Genomic DNA, 22,087 nt, shown 5'->3' on the forward strand with positions numbered 1-22,087 from the left:
TTAAAAACAGACTTTGTTTGTATTGCTAGAGCGCAGTCTTGAAATGTGCACGATCTACTAGTGTTCTTCTGCCCCACATCAATGCTTAATTAGTTGTAGTTCACAAGTGTATATATTTGTGTTTTGTTTTTGATTTGTGAAATAGCTCAGGGACGTAAGCTAGCTGGCTAACATTTATAATTTGTGGAGAACACCTAACGTGCGATTTGTTTGTCGAGTTTAAGGAAAAGGTGAGGTGGTTAAATGAGGTTTTACATGGAAATGTTTGCCATTTTCACGAAAACATGCATCGTAACTATAACATATAAGTGAGTTATTATGATGAAAACTGCGAACATAACATTACAATTTATTTTTATGACAGGTAGACGCTGGAAGTGCAAGCAACTAGCAAGCAATAAACAAGCACGCGGTCAGCAGCTAGCTTGCATCGAACGCAATGGCGACCGAAGTCGAGACTTGGACTGGAGCTGCTCAGCACGATGGTGAGCCTATTTTAAATCATATATAGCATGTGTGTCTTCTCTCTGACATGTCTAGAGGTGTGCATGAATGAGATATATGCTCCTACGCTAATATTACATTAATCTCCAGCCATTGTCTCGGAGAGGTTGGGCTGCAGTTGCATGCACTCTCCACCATGTGCTCGCATACATCGACTGTTTAGATTGCTCGAACATTTGGGGTGTCAGCTGTGATCTTAACACACACCAAAGGCAACGAGTGCATCTGCATTTCCTTAAAATTCATATGTGCATTATTATTTAGAGCATTTCTCAGTTTTCGTCTGTTAAAATACGTGCAAGAACATGCTTGGTGATTTAACCCTTTCGGTAGGCTGGACCGTTCGATGAATATTACCTTCATCTAGTTGTGTTTGTGTTTTTTTGCCGTCTCTGCAAGTGTTGAGTAAAATTGTCAATGCAAGATCGCACTTGAATCTTGATGCAATTAGCTGTCGTTGTAGCAGCATTCTTCACATCAGTCAACAGGAGAACGTTTGAATTACCATAAGCTGTGCAGGCTGGTAAATGTTCTTAACTGGGGCTCATTTCATGTCAAGTTCCGAGCTAACGGTCATTTCATCGACCTGGCTCTAGACTATTTTTGACCATATTGTTTATGTAGAAGTGAAACTAGCTCAGCTTTGTGGTCGAAACATTTTTATTCCCCCCCCCCTTTGCCAAATCACCAAATGTGTTCTGACCTTTACCATTTGGAGCAAGCAATTTAACACAACCCTTGTTGATTGTACCTAAGAAATTGACGTTATGTGCGGCAGCTCTAGTTGGGGTGTTAATATGAACAATAACTACACTGTGATACACATGTAATACTTCCCACTCACTTCCGCAATGCCTTTCTCGTTTGTTTGTTTCTCTTCTTTGTGCAACACTGTTGGTGTTCTTGAAATCGTGCATTACTACAGCATACTCAAACATGTTAACATGGTTCAACATATCGATGTGTTTGGGTGTCTTTGTACCTCTGTTTACAATTGATTCACTCTGCTATGAACTACTCATGCCTCTCTGGATTAAGTGACGCAGGCGAATATATATCGCTATACGGACCAATATAGATTACGTAACGTAACATAGTGTACACTCCTTGTACTCGTTGGTTACATAAAGGATGTATCTTATTGCACTATACATTTTGTAATGTTTCTGCTGCTAAATTGATCAATGTTGTGTAGGTCGAGTAATTCGACCAACCATTAGGCATGATTTCAGATGCATAGCTACTCTGGGGTTGCTCCGTTTTGATGTTTAATGTCACAAGCGTATTCCTTTCACACCCAGTGTTATATTTGTCCAACCTATAACGTTAATGTGGTCAATGCTTGAAGGCCTGGCTAGGCACTATCAGTGAACTTGTTTTGGCCTATGCAAAGATAGACGGGCATGCTTAAATAGATAATGGTGGTGGTATGGTGTTGACATGTAATCATAGAAGCCATGAGTCAATGCAATTCATCCTTGAATAATTGAATCGTGCATGTCTTCAGCCATAGTTTGCTTAATCTTTAACTGTACGAACCTATGTTCTAGATTCAACAAAGAACACAGTACAAATCTACTATACTTGTTGGAGATATTGTTGTGTTCCTTTGGATTATTTGTGGTAAAATTACTTTTACATAAAACTTTGTACTGTGTTTGTTTTTAATATTTAGATTTTCCAACTTTTCAATCGGGTGTCCCACCATTTTACCTGCTTAGACCATTTGCGTAACAGCTGAGGTAAATGTATGCTTGAGAGCATAATAGAGCGTGCACAAACACAAATGTCAAGCCTGATTTGCCCATGGACTAATGAATACGCTTAATGTGTGTCACACGCTGCCCTTGCTCCAGTCGTCTACGTCTAGTCTTCTGGGGGCAACTAGAGAATGGAACAGCCTTGAACATTTTGTAACATTTCCCTAATTGATTTTTGATAATGTCTATAGAAAGATATCTAAAGGCCAGGAGCTGGTGATTCATGGGATGATTGCATACAGTATATGAAGATGTATGCATCAGTGGTGTTCATCTGTGAAGGCTTTTGTATTCCATCAGGTCATGACCCTGTGTTTTTCAGTTAGACCACCGGTCAGCCACACCCACCACACCCTGCAATGCCTCTATGGGACTGCTTTTAGGACAACTGTTTATGTTTGCAGAGTGCAGAAGGGTGATGTCCTTCTCTGTCATACTGATACAGTCAGTCGTAAAGAGCTGCGCCTCTGAGTTTAGTGCACAGCACACTGCTCTTGTATAGGGTAGTGGGTCGATCCAATGCTCCCAGGTGCCAACAGAGAGCTTTGCTCCAGTTTCCTACTGTAGTTAAGACACTGACAGTTGAGAATACTGTTGCCATTTGTTGGTCAACTTCCTTCAGAGGGTCACCCCCACCCCCAGGTTCGCTGTGTTGACCGAGTAACAGCCCATATGCGTACCGTATTTGGCAGCATGCCACTGTCAGACACTTGGATTAACTGCAGGTATTATGGACTTGCAGTGCATGTAGTGGGAGAGCGCTTTGTGCACCAGCAAAGGCCAGAGCAACATGAGCACTTGATGGGGAAGGTGCAGAGGCGGCCTAATCTGTGGGTGGTTATCTGCTCCACACGGATTAAAGACACACGTTCCGGAGTCTGGTTACCACACCCAGCCAGCCCTAGGACTCAAAATCATCACCCCCACATCCAGCCCAAAGATAGCTATCTTTAAAAACACCCCAGGATAAATGGGCAATCTGTTGTCATGGCTGTTTTGTTATTTAAGTGCATGCAGTAGATGTTTAACTCAAAGGCGGTGATCAAGCATAATTTTACAAGTGAGTCCAGAGCGGGAGGCATGTGGCTGTACACATCTTGCTTTTCAAAGGATGGTGGGTAGTTCTATACTCTTTGGGAGGGTCTTGCAAAGCCAAACTGTGCTTAAGTCTTAAGTCATTGTTATTTGAACTATGCAAAAAATAACACTGCAAATAAAAATGAGCTGCAGTGATCCCAAAACAAGATTGACTGGTGTTTTTTTTTATTATTCCCTGCTTCTACACTCTGTGCTCATTGTGTGTGCACTCTGGCCTGGTTTTGTAGGCTGACATTCAGCAAATGAGTTTGAGCTCTCCAGCAGGCTGCTGTTCTGGAGAGTGAGTGGGAGGGGAGGGACTCTTGAGTTGTTTACAGTGAGAGTAGTAGGGTAGGGCAGTAAGAGGACTGGAAGGCATGTGCTCATGTGGTTAAAATCGGTGTGTGAAGACAGCTTCCTGTGTACCCAACATAAAAAAGTGTGTCTTGTGTTGGACAGACCTGCTTGTGTCCAGGTTTGGATTGATCTCTTCTATTGTAACTTGGTGGAAATATTTAGATGATTGTGACATCTAACGTGTCACTTTCCTCTGGGCAACAATCAGAATTGTTTTCATATCCTTTTGGGAACATGCCTTTTGAGGGTTTTTTTTGGATTGTAGCCATGTCATAATAAACCTAAGACCTTTGCACTATATGGTCAAAGAAAAATCCAAATATACACACTCTCATTTTTCTTGAACAAGCTGCTTGGGGATGCAAAACAAATTTCAGTGAAAACTGTTTCACCATATTGTAGAGCTATTTAAAAAGTTCTAAAGTATAAGTAAGTATATATATATATACTCTTTTGATCCCGTGAGGGGAAATTTGGTCTCTGCATTTATCCCAATCCGTGAATTAGTGAAACACAGTCAGCACACAGTGAACACAGTGAGGTGAAGCACACACTATTCCCGACGCAGTGAGCTGCCTGCATCAACAGCGGTGCTGGGTGCCTTGCTCAAGGGCACTTCAGCCGTGCCTACTGGTCGGGGTTCGAACCGGCAACCCTCCGGTTACAAGTCCGAAGCGCTAACCAGTAGGCCATGGCTGCCCACAAGGAAAGGGAACACACATTTGCAAATGCAGAGTCACAGGAAACAAGGCTTGTGTAGCATGGGAGGGCATATTATCTTAAACTTTTGAACATTTAGAGATTTGTTAAATCAGACAAATAACAAAATAACCTGACTAATTTAATAAAATGCTATTTTTGTACACCCCTTTTCATTGGGTTACTGGAAAGCACGGTGGGTATTAGAATCGTGTACTTAAAATGTATTTATTAGGGCTGTCAATCGATAAAAAAAATAAAATCTAATTAATTACATACTCTGTGATTAATTAATCTAAATTAATCGCATATATAATATATAATTTTTGCTGTGAAAGTATTTTAAATATTTAAATTCAAATGAATTATTGAATAATCACCATTAGTGATATTAAAGTTCAAAAACTCTTTTATTATTATTTTCACTGTTCAAATAATTGCCATAATAATCTATGATATGACCTAATATGCTGAAATAAATTCAAAAGTGCTTCGGGAAGAAGTTTTTTTTTTTTTCCACATACAAGGCAATTCAGGCCACAGATATAACCTAGGGGACACAAAAATAAATTCACACTCCCCTCAATGTCAACACTTATTTCTTTGCATTGATGTGCAACTATAGAGTTGATGAACTCCGGTGATATGCAAATTCCTTGCTGCAGACATTGCAGAGGACTTTATTTTCAACACTTTATTTTTATCAACACCATCAGGCCATTTTTTAAAAGTAAATGTTCCAATCAATGATCCAGGCAGCACGTTTTCTTCTCTGTCCTTCATTTTACAGTCTAATTTTTACTGACTAGAACGGCTCAGGGTTAAAGGTCATACGGAATCGATTAATCTGCACTATTTTTTCAGTTCAGTCAGTTATTTTTTCTCAAATTAATTAATCGAAATTAATCAGTTATTTTGACAGCCCTAGTATTTATGTAAAATAAGTCCTGGCTTTGTTGAAGCACATTCTTTTAGGAAGTGTGTGTGTGTGTGTGTGTGTGTGTGTGTGTGTGTGTGTGTGTGTGTGTATGTATGTGTGTGTGCGCGCCTGATCATCATGTATGTGTGTCTTCCATAGAACAGTGTTTGCACAGTATGTATGTTAGCTTGCACACACCCTTTTGGCAGAGTGTTGTTAGATAGCTCCTTGTGAAACTATTGCTCAGCTTGGCCTGTCCTATCCAGCAGAGCTCTTGTTTTGGGTTCTGTGTTAAGTCAGAGTTGAAGCCTTACATTTGTTTCTTCTGGAGTTAAAACTGACTCACTATGGGAAATCTAGAGTCTGTCTTTCTGTCTCGTTCCCTCGATCTTTCTCTTTCTCTGCTTGACTCACTTTGGCAAGTTAGAGTCTTTCTTTCTTTCTGTCTCTTTCTCTCTTCCCCCTCTCTGCTCTGCTCTGCCTTGCCAAACGCCAGGCTGTAATCTATAGGCCATAAGTCTGCTGCTGGACGAGGGGGTATTCATTACGGCTTGAGAGATTTTTGTCCCTCGCTGACAAGGAGTAACCATGTGACTGCTGGCAGGCCCTACACTGCCATATGTAGTCACCCCTTCTTCTAGTGGTACGGAGGGAGAGAAAATTGCCCTATCAGCAGTTCTGCTGCATGTGGCCCATCCTGCTTGGCTCCAGGCTCAGATATCAGTTCAGTGCTTTTGTTGATTTTCTCGTTTGGAAAGGGCTGCTTGAGTGGTAGCGGTGCTGCAAGACATTTGTTGTGCTGTAGCTGCTGAATGGAGCTTGCTGGTGAGTCATGTAGCGACCGTGTAGGCGTCTCTGTGCTGCTGTTGTGTCCAGGCAGCGATCGCCGTTTTCTGGACGTGATCCTCGTCCACGTTAATGTCTGAACGCATGGCACAGGTGCAGCGTTTCAGTCGGCCAGGGCCATCCCCGCAAAAAAAAAAAAGGAAGAAAAACATGTCTGTAGTCTCGCCAACTGCCACTGAAATGCGTGCAGAGTGCATGCTATGTTTGTGCCCAGAATTGCCTGTATACCCAGTGGAAACCTTTAGTCTTGGTCATAAATTGTCCACTGTGGAGGTACCTTGTGCTTGTCTGGGCCTTAGACCACAGCAAGCCTTGAGATTTCACAAACAGCTGTACAAGCCTTCAACTGTATGCTGTATGGCCCACATGCTGTGCTTGTGTTTCCCCACCTTTCCAGTACGGCGCACGGACCTCTGCTGGTAAAGCTTTAACCCGGTCTCTCCCTTTAGCTCGGTAAACACAGGAAACCTTGAGCCGTCATTATCACTGGATGGATGACCAGTTGGACAGGTGGACAGTGTATTGCACCATTCTTTGGCTAGCTTAATAAAACAAGGCTATAAAAGTGGATGTGATCCTTGAAGGTGGAGCAGAGGATCCTGCTGAAGTCGGACATTTAGTCAGTCTGTTAGTCAGTCTGTTAGTCATGGTTGTGTGACCTGTGTGCTTTTTCCCCTCGCTGTGTAATGTTGACGCTCCATTGTCATTTCAGTCTTTTGCGTGTGGCCATGTTGTGGACAAATATGGTTCACATTGTTTATTAGTTGCTTTGCATTTGGGTTGACTGAGTGAATGAGAGCGGACAGACATGCAGAAACATGCCCATTGTGAACACCGTTCTCTCCATTGCTCTATGTGGCACAGTAATAAAGCATGTGGCAAATTATTTGACAGGTTGTTTGTAAATGCCTCCAGCTACAGTAAGTGTTGAAATGTAACTACATCAGGGTTGCATATAGCGCTAGGACAACGCGTCGACGTAATCGATGACGTCGACACAAAAAATACGTTGACGCAAAATATGCGCGTCGATTCGTTGACTAATCTGTGGCTGGGGGCCACGAAATCATTGAGCTGTACTTTTCACGCACGCAGCCTTTCCTTGCCCCGGCCACTCTCTCTTGTAAAAGCCCGCTGCCCCTCCTCTGCATGTGCATTTAACAAAATATTCACGATTGTTGAAGGATTGTTGTTGCCACATAGAAGCATTGCATAGAACACGGCGGGCTAAATTGATATTAAATCCGCTTAGCATCGTGACCATGCTGTGCAAATTTGTTCAAAACTGCTGCATTAAAGTTAACTCTACTTAGTTTGGTCTCCTCAATGTACTATGTTGTGATGAGACCTTAGCAAAGTTATGCAATCAAGCAGTATCTCAAAGCTAACGTTAGAATACTGTTTGGATGTTGAGTTTAGCATGCTTACAGCTGTTTGTCAATTTCGTTATTCATGCAGGGCTCATTTTATTGACTCTGACACTGAATGTTTGCAAAATCCCGATGTAAATGGGAAAAGTGTTTTCCAAGACTCAAAAGTGCTTGTCCCAAGGAGAAGTACGAACCGTTATTTGAACTAACTACGTTATGAATTGCATCCACACATCAGCAGCCTTTTAACTGTGTTAATGTTAATTGCAAGGATTCCCTCACGAACGTCGTCTTAAAGTGACAGGCACTCAATTAGACCTATACACTACTGAACTGAACTGAATGCTACCTCTGACTAAGAATGCATTACTTTGCACTTTTATAGTCTTTTATTTTGTAATCTTAAGAGCAATAAACTTATATTCCAATGTTAAGGAATTCATGTTTTTTTCATTCAGATATGTAAATCAACATGTATAAGTTGCTATTAGTCAATTAATGGGGAGATAATCGAATCGAAATCGAATCGGACTGAAAAAATGAATCGTTAGATTAATCGATGCATCGAATAAATAATCGCTAAAATAATCGTTTATCCCAGCTCTAGTTGAATAGCATATCCCAAAATACATCAGCAGAAAAGTTGGCTTCCTTTTATGTGTGCCAACTATGCCATTTGTGCTTGGAAGGCAAGCCTGTTGGACTGTGAGTGTGTGTATGTGTGTGTGCTTGCTTTCTCACAAGTTTTCCACTATTCTAATCTGCAACAACTTGCATGACCATTTGGGGCTCTTCTCTGTATGTGACACACCATCACCTGACACTCCAAACTAGGTCTGTCTACTTTCCGCGTGCAGACTGACAGGGAAATGCTCTCTGTCTGTTAAGTGTGAAAGGCTGGTTTCACTACGATGGCTTTTCTAATAATCCATTCGTAAACATCAGGAAAGGAGGTCATGTTATTTAGCCTAATTATTAAGGGCTGTTCACACCAGGAACAATAAAGATAACTCTAATGATAACTAACCAATGATCAGAAAGTCCCTCCTCATGTTGATGAATGTGACATCTGACATTTGGTTGATTCTGATTGGCTGTCTGTTTTTTTTTTTTCTTAGAGCTTCACAAGAAGTTTTGTCCTCTCTTTTTAGACTGGAGTTGAGCATGTGAATCTCACTGGGTTCTGTCCTCTCTTGTAGGTGTGTTTTCCTTCGATCAGGAGCGGGGCGAGGCGGACGGCTCCCTCGGGGATGAGCTGCTAAACGAGACGGAGGTGAACGGGAACTGGACGCCACAGGAGAAGGCCTTGCACGAGGCCCGCCTCAAAGCCAAGGCCAAGCGCCGCCTGCGCAAGTCCTCCTCTCGAGACTCCACCCGGGAGTCGCTCTCAGAGTCCATCAGTGGCGAGCTGGGAGCTGACCCCCACAGCCCCAAGGGCAAAATCAACGCCAATGACCGCAAGTCCAGAACTGGCAAAGGCCGGGGCCTGCCTAAAAAAGGTCTGAGTTGGCGAATGGTGCAACCCTTCTAGTTGGAGAGCTATGCATTTAAGCCTAAGGTTTTAGGACATTTAGAATTTTAGTATTTGCTGTGGTGCATGCATTTTAATAGTTTAAGCCCAGTCTAAGACTAGAAGAAAAGTCCAATGTAAAAAAAGCTTTTAGTTTATTAATGGGAAAGTGTTAATTTTTGTTTAACACCATCCAGAAGTGAGGTCCTCTCCTCTTATTATTAGGTGGTGCTGGAGGAAAGGGGGTGTGGGGAGCTGCAGGTATGGTCTATGAGATGGAGGAGCCAGACGCCAAGGACCCCAACTACGATGAAGTTGCACAGGTAAGTAATGGACACGCTGCAGACTGTGACCCTCACTCAAATGATCCTCGATGATCAAATGGTGTGTTTGTGAGGCATTCACGATGGCTAGGAAATGCTAGTTACCATGGTAATAGTCCCACCATTTCCTATTACTGTCTTGCATTGCTAGATGCACAGTGACACTCTCCGGAGGAGGAGCCCAGGGTAGAGGCCCTCATGGGGATCCATGGGTTACGTGTTTCTATTTAGTGAAGCACGTGCCTACCAGGTTTGTGTGATGGACTGCAAGAGATGAACAAACTTGGTCAGGTTCACATGTTGACAAGCCACTCCTGTTTTACTTGTACGTACAGTGCTTAGTGCTTAAGGTAAAGTATCATTAATTGGCCCAGAATTTAAATAAATTTGATCATTCATGTCCATTGGGCAGATTCTAAGTAATTGTAGGCTTTTTTAGTGTTGCACCATGCCTTAGAGAAAATGAATTTGTCAAATAGGGTTGGGCGATGTCCCCTTAATTTGTATTTGAAGATGTGTACAGTAAAAGATTGCGATGGACGATACAATATGGACATATTATAGGCTATATGGCCTGATGACCCCCGACAGATATGGCCTCTGCTGTAACTGTGGAGGTGGCAGGAGCTTTGGTGGCTGGTTTGAGGGAGAGCTTTGTTGTGGAAAGAAATTGACCACTCATCACAACCCACTCTTGTTTTCCCCGGTTTGTTGGGTCAGATCCTTTGCCTGGTCCGAATACAAACCTGCTGATGCCTGTTCTGCCGGCTGATTGCTGAGTGCAGAGACACAAGCTCATCGCAGGCTGACATTGTGCGGCCAGACAAGGGTGGCATCAGCCGTGTTCAGCCCCTCTCTGTGTGCTGTTTGTCTGGGGCTGTCCCAGAGGCCCTCTGTGCGCTTGCAAGAATGGACAGCATTCACGCACTGTCACATTAGTGTATGAGGCTATTTAGTGTGTGAGCGGCCAAACCGTTTCAGCGGCCCTCATTTCAGCACATTTCTCTCTCAATTTGGGAATGCTCACAGCGATTTATGTGTTTGCTGCAATGGACTCGGATGTGGTCGGGTTTGAGGTGCAGGGTGCATCTCTCTGACTATTTCAGATGTTTTAGATTCATTCCACAGCTGTTTTCAGTGCATTTCTTCCACAGGCACAAGGTTTTATAGGAAAGGGTTCTTTCTACTTGTCAGTTACATATTTACAGTACATGCATATATTTATATTATCTGAAATAAATAGAGCCTCTAGCCATGGTTCACTCTGCTATTATCTTTGAACTTAGAACATGAAACCCCCATATGTCTGCTGATTCTGTACGTTTAATGTGCTGTATTTCGAAATGAAGACCTACATTCCAGCCTTCGATATTTGTGTGCTATTTTGTTCGGACCTTTTCATTCCTCATGCGTCCAGGTGTGTGTGTGTACGACTTGGAACATATACTCTGCCTAACCCGTCGGAGCTATTGCCTCAGAGAAGAAAAGGGAAAACAGGAAAGTGAGTCAGTGGCTTGGAAACGACCAAGCCCTTTAGAGTGCAGCGGACTCTTCCCTTCTTTAAAGAGTGCCCTTGCTTTTCAGAGCAGGTCAAAACAATAGATTGAGGAGGCTCTTTCCTCTGATTTCCTCCTGGTTTCCAGCTGCTGGGTAAAAAAGGCATACGTAGCCACAAAACACTCATATTTTATCACTCCTATCAGAGCTTTGATAACTGTGTTCTCTGCCTTAACCTTGGAAGGGGGCCTCAGCTGTTGTGTTCCCACTTACCTCAGAGCTTATCATTTGTATTTGAGTTAAAAGTTGTTCAGTTGACACAGATGTTTCACCATGCCATCTTTTTATGAGTTCACTGCAGCGACATTTCATATTATTAACCTAGAAGTGTCAACATACATGAAGCTACAATGAAAAATACAACATTTTATGTCAACTTTGTAGTAGAATGTATGTGTCTCTGTCCATTAGTCACAGATATTTCACTGTGTGTGTGTGTGTGTGTGTGTGTGTGTGTGTGTGTGTGTGTGTGTGTGTGTGTGTGTGTGCGTGTGCATGTGTGTGCATGTACCAATAGGGAGACACCATATTCGCCAAAGTGGTGCCAGAGTTGAATGAGCAGGAGCTGGAGAAGATGGTCAACCCCATTGTGCAGGAGTACTTTGAGCACGGAGACACCAAAGAAGTGCAGGTGAGCAGCAGCAACCTCAGACACTACATCAGGCTCCAGTGGGACTCGTCTACACATAGAGAGAGAAGGAGATGGTCTTCACACTGTATATGGGCTCCAAGAAATACTTTATTTATTCTAAAAAGGCAACGTTTCGATCTCCGCAGATCTTCATCAGGCAAATAAGAACTGGAAAAACTCATCCACACACACTGTATAAACCCATAAGGTAGTGCTGAGACCCTAAGACTGAGACCCTACGTCTGTGTGCAGGAGCGGATGTGTATTTCCTTATGTGCTTTTTAAAAAAAAAAAAAAAAAGAATATATATATATGCTTTTTTTCGACCATGTGTCCCCCTCAGATGTTGCTGAAGGAGCTGAATTTAGGGCCACACAAGTACGAGTTCTCCTCAATGGCTGTGTCTTTGTCTCTGGAAGGCAAAGCTAGCCACAGGGAGCTCACCTCGCGCCTGCTGTCGGATCTCTCCGGAAAGAGTCTCTCTGATCGCGACATGGCGCGCGCTTTTGACAGAATGCTCAAAGAACTGCCTGACCTCATCCTGGACACGCCTGATGCCACACAGGTAGGAGGACCTCAGGCAGCAGAAGATGGGAAGCTTAAGATAAGGCCATGGGGCTTAACTGTTTTTCTCCGCATGAATGCTGACTGGTCTCACTGCTGTGTCTGCAGATGTTGGGCCAGTTCATAGCCAGAGCCATCGCTGACCATGTGCTCCCTATGAGTTTCCTCGACCATTACAAAGGCAAAGTGGACTGTGACCATGCCAGGTCAGTCAAGAGTGGTTGGCTGGTACATGGAGGTGCCATCTAACACAAGGCTGTGTTGTATGTCATATAACTGATCTGTGGCAGAGCTGAGAGCTTAACCGTGAGATGAGGAAGAGTGAGATGAGGAGAGATGTGTCCTCATGCCAGGAAGGGTCCTGTTGGCTCTCGCCTACAGAGCCTAAAATCAAAGGCTTGCATTCCTCTTTATTTAATGATATTCAAAGACATGCTGTCTGAATTACAAATATCTGTCAAGTCTAAGTACGTAGACCAGAACGTATCCCAGACCGTTGGGATATGGGATGAATGCTGAAAACAGTGGTTAACTCTGTGTGTGTGTGTGTGTCTCTCCCTAGAGCTGCGCTGGACAGAGCAGCTGTCCTCCTCTCCATGAAGAAGGAAATTGTAAGGCTAGATAATGTGTGGGGAGTGGGAGGTGGCCAGAGACCTGTGAAACATCTCATCAAAGAGGTAAGGGAGTTTATGGAACAACGGCCGCTGGCTGTGGGGATGGGAATATGAAGGTTCACATTTGACCAAATGTAACCAGATTGACCATATGAGAACCATATAATTGACTGCATCAACTCTAAGTCTAAGCATTGTCATGAGGATGAAATTGGTGTTATGAAGAAACATTTAAAAAAACAACTAAACAGAATTGGGATGAAACGATGACCTTACTTGCAGATAGAAATTTCTCACTGACAACTGGAAAGTAGCCAGTGATTTGTGTGAGGTTTCCCAAATCCTGTTATTCTGGGACATGGAGGTGGGGACTGAAAAAGCCGTCTGGTCCTGGTAGTCTTCATACTGTGAAGTCTGAAGATGTGTTTGTGCTTAAATCAACTTAATGCACATAAACAAAAAGAAAAAAGATGTGTTTGTGCTTAAATCAACTTAATGCACATAAACCAATTGAATGCTTAGCCGTTGTCTTATAGTTGCAGACATGACATTTCATTTCTGGCCTTTCTTTCATTTTCCTCACCTCTGCAAGTAGTTATAAATAAATGGCATATATATGGCATACCATAATTAAGGCCCAATGCCACTGTGTGAGAAATCCAGGCCGAATCATATAATTCAGGAAATTGGTAAAACAAGAATGTCATTTAAATGGAGAATAAAATGGCATGTGCAAAATGCATTCAATAGTGTTCTAGGAAACATTTTTGCCTGCACCTGGTAGTGACACTGATGCCAAAGGTAATGAAACGACTCAGTAAATTTCAACTTGTTCAGTGGTTTTAAAACGGATAGAGTGCCACAGTGATGATGAATGGACGTATGTTTATGCATTGTGACCTAACAGGAAATACAGAAACTCCTAGACTAGAACTGGCTCTTAGAATGACTTATAATGTACATAGACTATTATAACTCGGGTGGTATACTGACTCAGTAGAAGTCCAGGAACCAGAGACAGAAGTTAAAAAGGCAGTTAATCTCCCCTTAAAGATCTCTGCAGTTTAGCCATTTGAATAAAACTATACTTGTCTTTATGGTTATACTAGCATTGCTACCTAACAACCCTATTACAAAATCACCTAGATAGATAAAAACTTTATGTAAAATCACAGTTGCCTTTGTCCTTAGTACATTTATAATAATCAAGTTGAAAACAAGGAATCCCACAAAACAAACCAACAAGAAAAAAACAGGTTTCATAGGGCCTTTTAGTGTGGTTCATCTTAAACCCCCCCCCCCCCCCGGCCTTAAGTGAAAACCATTTGTGCAGCATTTGGCTTCCATGGCTCTGTTGTTATGTAATGTAAACAGGAGTGAAATGCATGCAGGGAGAGTAGCCACAGGCAGATCTGTTTTGAATGTTTACGTCAGCAGAATTTTCTCTCCGTCTTTCCGAGTGAGGTGTCCTTTCCGGTCTATACAGTGGTAAACAAAGGGCTGTCCTTGTCCACTCACCCTCAAAGGACTGAACAAACTCATGGCTGCCACGCACAACCTAACCTGAGCACCCCACCAAAACAAACAAGCGCTCTGCAGCCTAGACAGCCTCTGCAAAAGCTACCAGCTGGCCTACCAGGCTCTGTTTCTGAGGTGGAGGCGGGGAGAGCCAGCTATTTCTGTGGTTGCATAACTTGTCTCTGTACCAGCCTCTTTGCCAGTGTGATTTCCTGGCTCTCCAACCTGCCTGTACTCAGCAGCCTCTATAGGGCTACAGTGGAACCCATCTTATGAAGCCCCCAGGGTATCTGAGAATGCTGCTCTGGGGCTATTAGCAGGTCAACACTTGTGCACTTTGCTACTCCGATAAGATCCGGTTGTTTGGAAAGTTCTGGAAAATATTACAATTTCATGCCAGCACCCCCCCCCCCCCCCCCCCCCCCCCCCCCCCCAAAGTTGAGATGGTGGACATATATGGCTGTCCACTTTCAGATTTGTAGACTACCCTCCTCCACACCTCCCTTCTGTAAGGTGATAGTAGAGCAGGCCTGTGGTGGTATCCCAGAGCAAGAAATGTCCCAGGGGTGTGATTCTTCCGTTTTTAAACGGAATTCCGACTTGAAAATGAGACCTACACAATTCGTATAGATCCGATGAGTTTTTTTGGGGGGGGGGGGGGGGGGGGGGGTCTGTGGGTGAGAGGTAGACTATATTTCTGTATAAGTCAGGCCATTGTTATAACAGGCCGCTGACAATGACGACGGGTTTTGTGTTTCACATCTTTCCGAATATCACGCCGCCGCAAGTAGCCTAGTGGGCCTATTCCGTTTATTTAATTGAAAGTGAAAGTAGTCGGGACGCGTTGATCAGCGTGTGTGTGGCGAACTAGTTTCTCAGCAGGAGCCATGAAACAGTACATGTCAACAAATTGATTTAAAGACATTATGTGTGAAGTTTTTTTTTCTCGTTTTGGCTTTGCATCGGGTTCGCTGTCAGGATTTTCCGATAATGAATCTCGTGATGCTGCGCGTGTAAGCTGTGCTTGAAGTTAACTGTGACAGACTAACCTTACAGGTTTTCATAGTTTTAACCACAAAGCCTGTCTACCTTAGGCCTACTACCGTATTTTCCGAGGTGCGACTTGTATATGAAAAAATATATAATTGAACATGTTGTTAATTCATATTAACTGACATGAACCCTACATGAAACATAACTGTCTAGCCGCGAGAGAGCGCTCTCAAATGCACAAGTTCTGTGCACTTTCAGTCAGAGATTAGGTAGGCTATGCCTGAAGCACACGTGCATACCTAAAGCCTCAAATTATGGCCGGGATTCTATTTATAGCCGGGCCTCAGATTCGGACAAATAAAGGCCAGTAATCATTTTGTTTCAATTTAACTCATAAAAGAGCTCTTCTTAATATTTTATATTGTTGGTTGGTTTAATATTGTTGCCAATGAAAAGTCATTGTCTTACACCACGAGTCTCCAACATGTTGCTCTCAAGCTACCAGTTGCATGCCGCCCCCTTCTGAGCTTGCTAGAGGCTGAAGCAGTAACCTACATTTAAACACAATTGTTGCTGCCAGGCATCAGCCTACGTATTTTATAAAAAAGTAAACCATGCAGAATTGAAAAAATAACTACATTTAGGCTATCGTAGACCTCTTTGGCTATACGGAATAAGGTTTCCATTTCAGCACAACACACTTCCATGGATAAATGAAAGCGGATGCCTTATTTCTCTCATTATGATGGAGTTGTGGGACTTTTATTATTATGCTCAATACTTATTAACTTATGCGCAATACCCGCAATCCCATGCTGAAATTTAGGCCCTGGTTTTAAATGCGCATATTTTTTTCTCTCGCTCTCTCGGAGGTGGCCAGCCGAGTATTTCTTCTGCTGCCAGCTTGTGCCAATATATTCTTGCATTGCATTCTCCACATTTTTAGCTATATTTTTATGTACCACATCAGCATTTTTGTTCAGTGAATCTTTTGTAAATTGCTTTACAATTAGTGCGGGCACTCGTCAGCAGCCTTCGGCTTGCCTCTTGCCGCTATTCACTCCTTCGTCTTCATTAACATTCTCAATATTTTTGGCCTCTATGTATCCAGTTACATCTGTTCTTGGTCTTGGATTTTGTGAAATAAATTTCTAAATATCACCTGCTTGCTGCAGCTTTGGTCTGCACGTCCTATTGGTCTGTGCACTTCTTTTTAAAATCTTTTTCTCTCTCGTGGGCATTTAATCTGCTGCCGGCTTCTCACTCCACATTGCCCAAAATGCTTGATTGCATTGCATTCTCTACATTTGTAGCTAAATTATTCATGTACCACATCAACATTTTTGTTCAGTGAATCTTTTGTAAATTGCTTTATAATTACTGTCGGGCCTATAGGCCGATCGCCTGGTTTGCGCTTTGGTCACGTCCTTTTAAAACCGTCTATTTATCTCTCGTGAGCATTTAATCTGCTGCCAGCTTGTGCCAAAAATGCTTGATTGCATTGCATTCTCCACATTTTTAGCTAAATTTTCATGTACTGTATCAGCATTTTTGTTCAGTGAATCTTTTGTAAATTGCTTTACAATTACCTTCGGGCCTATAGGTCTATGCCTGGCTTGCTTCGGTCACGTCCTTTTAAAACCATCTTTTTCTCTCTCATGAACATTTAATCTGCTGCGAGCTTGTGACTCCACATTGCCCAAAATGCTTGATTTCATTGTATTCTCCACATTTTAGCTAAATTTTGGTGTACCACATGGCATTTTATTTCAGTGAATCTTTTGCTTTACAATTAGACCTTCCGGCCCTCCTCTTGGCTGCCTTCACTCCTTCGTCTTCATTAACATTAATCTTTTTGGCCTCAATAGTCCATTTACATAGTCTCTGTTTTTGATTTTGTGAAATACATTTCTAAATAAATGCGACTTATAGTCTACTGCGACTTATATATGTTTTTTTTCCTGTTCATGACACATTTTTTGACTATTGAGACTTATACTCCGGAGCGACTTATAGTCCGGAAAATACGGTACATTGTTTAGTTTACCTTGTCATTTACGCTTTTTGTCCAGCCGTTCACCTCGGTGAACCTTGCGCCCCTTGTCTAAAACATATTTCAGGATGCCATCTCCTCACCATGATGAAAATGAGACTACGTAACGTTATGGTGACGGTGCTAAGAGATCAAAGCTTTGGCGTACTTAGTAAACGTCTTACTAGCCTACTGTAGCATTGTGCTGATGGATAAAAAGTCGCCAATTTAAAGGCACAGTCCGCATTTTAACCTTAGCTCTCCATTTAGTGTGTGCGCTTTTAAAACTAGTGTTGTAGCCGGTTAGCCTACACAATCCTGGTGCAGTAGCTTAAAAACAGCTTCGTACATTTTTTTTTTACCTTTGCCAATCACACCCCTGAATGTCCAGAATGAGGCTACTCAGACTTCCTATGGGTTGACTAATGAAACAAAAAGGGAAGGACCTGTGCTTTGGCCACTGTTTTGCCACATAATGCCATCTGTGGACAGACCTGAGCTCTAGATTGTAGTCCTATGTGCCTTGCCTAATCTGAGTGCTGGGCTGTCTAAGAGCTATCTTATCCTCCTGTGCCCATATAAGTGCTCCCATATAAGACCGTAAACACTGTCTACTCCAGCTAGATTAGCAAGCATAAGTACATTGCCCTGCCTACTTTATTGCACAGAATGGCGTCTGCCTTGATTAATAAAGGATGAGTGGAATGTTTTGGAAAGATGGATTGAGGGGGGTGGTTCTGCTCCTTGGGACACATTCTTCAAGGGATTGTTGGGGTCTGGTCTGGTCTCGTAAGCAGAGCCTCTTAAGAGGTCAGTACTTCCTTTGAGGTGCTCCCCGAGAGGCATCTGAGATTTGTTACAGACAGACTCTGTGGGGTCCTCCATGAATGCATGATCATGTGGCCTCCAGCAAGTGATTCTGGCCCACTGCATTTGATGCACAATTTCAGCAGTGCTATTTCAATCCCATTTAGATGCTCTATGCTGGCTACCTACACAGATGTACAAAACAAATGTGACTCAGAATACAATCGCTTCAATAGAGGAGGTGAGGGCTGTGACAAAAAGAAGTTTGTGGTTTTGGGTGCAGTGATTATGTCCACCCACAATGACTCCTTTTCAATTTATTGCTTCCCTCTTGGCAGAAATGCCTGCATACTTGGTGTGCCATAGAGGACATCTGAAAAAGCTGAAGGCCACTAAGTACTCTGGGCCGAAGCAGATAAGATTGTCTGGGTCGCTAAGCAAACAAGTGTGCAGTGCTGATGCAAGGCCGTTTGTGTGTTCCAGATGAACCTGTTGCTGAAGGAGTACCTGGTCTCCGGGGACCTACCTGAGGCTGAGCGCTGCCTCAGAGATCTGGAGGTGCCCCACTTCCACCATGAACTTGTATATGAGGTAAAAAACAATGTCATCCGTATGGTAAAATACTGCCTCCTTTTATCAGGATACCAGTTTTGACCTTTGAACAAATTAAATTGTTTTTCTTGTAGCTTGTCCAACAGCTGAATAGTAAATACATAACACTGCCCCTGTGGCAAGTGAAGGAATTGGACAGTGGCAGTACATGTTTGTTATCAGCTGTTATCCATACTGATAACCTGGGCTTTGCAGGCTGTGATCATGGTTCTGGAGTCCACAGGAGATAAGGCTATTCAGATGATGGTCAAACTTCTTCAGGCCTTTTGGAAAATGGGCTTGATCACACTGGACCAGATGAATCGGGTTAGTTTGTGTGAACACAATTCATTCACTTGATCACCATCAATAGAAAATGTACTCATTTCGAGTGGGTAGCTGTAATTAGTCAAATTACACATTAGTATGGCAGACCTTTCTAGCATGTTTAATATCATGTGATGGAAATGGACTAGACATCAAGATGCTCTTGTTCTCTCCCCGCAGGGCTTCGAGAGAGTGTATGATGAACTCCCAGAGATCAACCTGGATGTACCTCATGCCCACTCCATCATGGAGTCGTTGGTGGACCTCTGCTACCAAGAGTCCGTCATTACCAAACAACTGAGAGATGCCTGTCCCTCCAGGTTGGTGTCATACAAGGCCATATGCTGTGTCTAAAAGAGTACTTCAAATCCAGATTGTTTCTAAGCTTTTGTGATTTATGATGGAAAATTGACTGATTGATTCTTATTTGCAAATGTGGACTTATCTATGTCAATGCATAATCACCTAGAAAACATTGCTGTATAAAGGCTGCATGATCATGATTTAGGTACACTAAATTTAACCATGAAATGTATTTTGCCACAATATAGTATATAAATGACAAGTATAGCAAAGATGGAAGTGCAGTCATATGTGAATCTGGTATGAATGTGATCACTGACATGATTGCTGGCCTCCACCAGGGGGCGTAAACGCTTTGTGAGTGAGGGTGACGGCGGGCTCGTCAAGAGCTAAACTGGGGGCGGTGTGATCTGGCATTCCCACCCCCTTAGCCCATTCCCCAGGTCCCAGGCTGGGTAGGCTAGGGGTGTCGTCAGACTCCACTCTCCTGCCTTCTGTCATCAGCAGCACCACCTCCATCCACAGCCGCCCCACACATCCACCCCAGCCATGTCGGCAGCTGAAGGCCGACCTGCTCAAGGAGAGCCTGTGGAACACCTCCGTTATCTTCTCTCCGGTGTTGTTCATATTTTATTTTGTTTTGTTAAAAAAAAAAAAGAAGTTTGGTTTTGGAGAGGGCTTTGTGGGTCCTTACTGGTTTTGGTTTCTCATTTGTATTGTTGGGAATGGGCTGGTGGCCCCTCCAGGCTCCCTTGTGTGGGTTGTGTGAGATACAGGCCTCTGGCTTGGTTTAGCTGGGGAGAGGATGATTGAGGACAGGGTGGGGATGACTCTGGGCCCTGGTGTCAGGGTTTGAAGGGTTAAGGGTGTTTTTTCTTTTTGTTTTTTTTTTTCGTTTTATTTTCTTGGCTTCTGTTTGCTTTGCTACAGTGATGTCCTCTATGTTTTGTTCTGTTCTTTGCTTTGCATGTATAACGCAAAAAAGCACTTAAACATATTTTTGAAAAAAAAAAACAAAAAAAACAAATGAATGAATGGAAGAAATGCACCTGGACATTAAAAATGTACTTTGTTCCTGAGAACCCAATCTCTGGGCCATGGTTTAACACCTTTGGGTGTTATATTCACTTATATAGGGATCAGCTCTTCCTCTTTGATTTAATTACTGCTGTCAGTAGAAGGCCTTAAGGCCCAGTCCAAAATAAGATGTCAAACTGTGAAATAGTATTTTTTATTACTGAAGATCACATACCAGATCCAAACCAAATCTGTTTTTGTAAACTGTATGTCAATTCACTTGGTCTGAAGCCCTCACCATTTTCATCTTTTCTAAATGAATGCTGGATTTTCGTCCTATGAGAACGCTATGAACAAAGAAGTAATTTCACATACTATCCTTATTTACAGTCCTAATTAATTTAAATCTGACATACCAATTGTAGGTTCAAAAAATATGTAACATTTTAAAAACGCATTCTGAGCAGGCACCCCCTTCCCCTCACACACACACACACACACACACACACAAACACCACCCCCCAAATGGAGAAGCAGTCTGTGTGAATTGAGCGGCATGTAGAGGCTCTCCAGTGCACGAGTCCTTGATGATGCAAAGGGGCTGGGGGTGGTGGGTTTTTAATGGTTAATAATTTGCGTCAACCACCATGCTTGTTTACAAAATGCAAATGTTGTTTCCCGAGTGTGTGTGTCTCCTGTAGCAATAAACAGCCTGTAGTAAGCTTTTAGGATTGGTCATGTCCCTGGGGGTTTGGGGAAAGCAAAGTAGTGTAGGCAATGCACGTCAAACTCAACAGGTAGTCACCATCACTGAGGCATGGGCTGCATTCCACAGCCCTTCCCCATCGTTTAAGACCTTTCCTTCTAAGAATGTTTGTCTTTCAGTGAGTTCTTTTCTGCCTGTTTTAAAGAGGGCTGATCTCTCGTGTGTGTGTGTGTGTGTGTGTGTGTGTGTGTGCATGCGCACACACGCGTTTCATAGACATTCATATACTTGGGCTAAAATGATTAAGTTTAATGGCACTGACTGGCTTCAAAATCAATGAGGAACAAGCTGTGGTCTGTCCCACCCACCCACCAGAAGAAAAAAATAAATAAAAAAATATATATATATATATATATATATATATATATATATATATATATATATATATATATATTGGTACAGGTGTGTAGTTTAAATATCTTTTCATTCTCCACTGTGGGATTTTAAAGTTATCAAACAACATATTCTGAATAAGTGAACTGATAATAGAAATCACTGTACTGTTTCCAGTATGTCTGTTAAAGTTCAATCCATCTACTAGATGCATTTGTGGTGTCAAGCTCTTTTGGCATGTGATGTCAATAAGTCATAACCAAAAAACCTTGCCTGTTTTGTACATAAGCCCCATCTTTGTATTACTTTGTTCATGGGACACTTTTTTTTTTTGAAGCAGAAGCATTATTTTTGAATAGCTCATACTGTTACAGAATCCCAGCATTACCAATACAGTAATTCTATACTGTAATTGTTTCAATAAAAGTTCATTGCTCTTGAATGGTGTCTGATGTTTTAAAATGATTGCAGTTTTGTAAGCCATTCCAGTGTTTATAATTAGTATTTCCAGCTTCATGTGAAATCTAAAGAAAAGTGTAGCTCTGTCGTTTCTCAAACTCCGTCATGCATGCCATTTCCTGTTATTGTAGTCTGACAATCTCGTAGTAGTGTCAGTCGAGTTTATGGAAGGGGTCATTGCAGCAGCACTTTGGCGCCTGTCATCGGATT

At 42.6% G+C, this 22,087-nt stretch overlaps 1 protein-coding gene across 3 annotated transcripts; it reads left to right on the forward strand.

The window, feature by feature from the left end:
* Nucleotides 1–20,386, forward strand: pdcd4a (programmed cell death 4a). 3 transcript variants are annotated; one of them, XM_042084763.1, is made up of 12 exons: nt 1–230; nt 369–485; nt 8,732–9,031; nt 9,268–9,365; nt 11,440–11,553; nt 11,897–12,118; nt 12,226–12,323; nt 12,680–12,794; nt 18,565–18,672; nt 18,889–18,999; nt 19,180–19,319; nt 19,644–20,386. In XM_042084763.1, the coding sequence occupies exons 2-12, from the start codon at nt 440–442 to the stop codon at nt 19,693–19,695; spliced, it is 1,404 nt and encodes a 467-aa protein (XP_041940697.1). In that variant the 5' UTR covers nt 1–230; nt 369–439; the 3' UTR covers nt 19,696–20,386. The 3 variants fall into 3 exon arrangements, with proteins under 3 accessions (XP_041940697.1, XP_041940696.1, XP_041940698.1); XM_042084762.1 differs by having other exon boundaries at nt 2–230; nt 365–485; XM_042084764.1 differs by lacking the exons at nt 1–230; nt 369–485 and adding an exon at nt 6,114–6,141.
* Nucleotides 20,387–22,087: the final 1,701 nt, after the last annotated feature.

Source organism: Alosa sapidissima, chromosome 1, assembly GCF_018492685.1.
Source record: "Alosa sapidissima isolate fAloSap1 chromosome 1, fAloSap1.pri, whole genome shotgun sequence".
NCBI lineage: Eukaryota > Metazoa > Chordata > Actinopteri > Clupeiformes > Clupeidae > Alosa > Alosa sapidissima.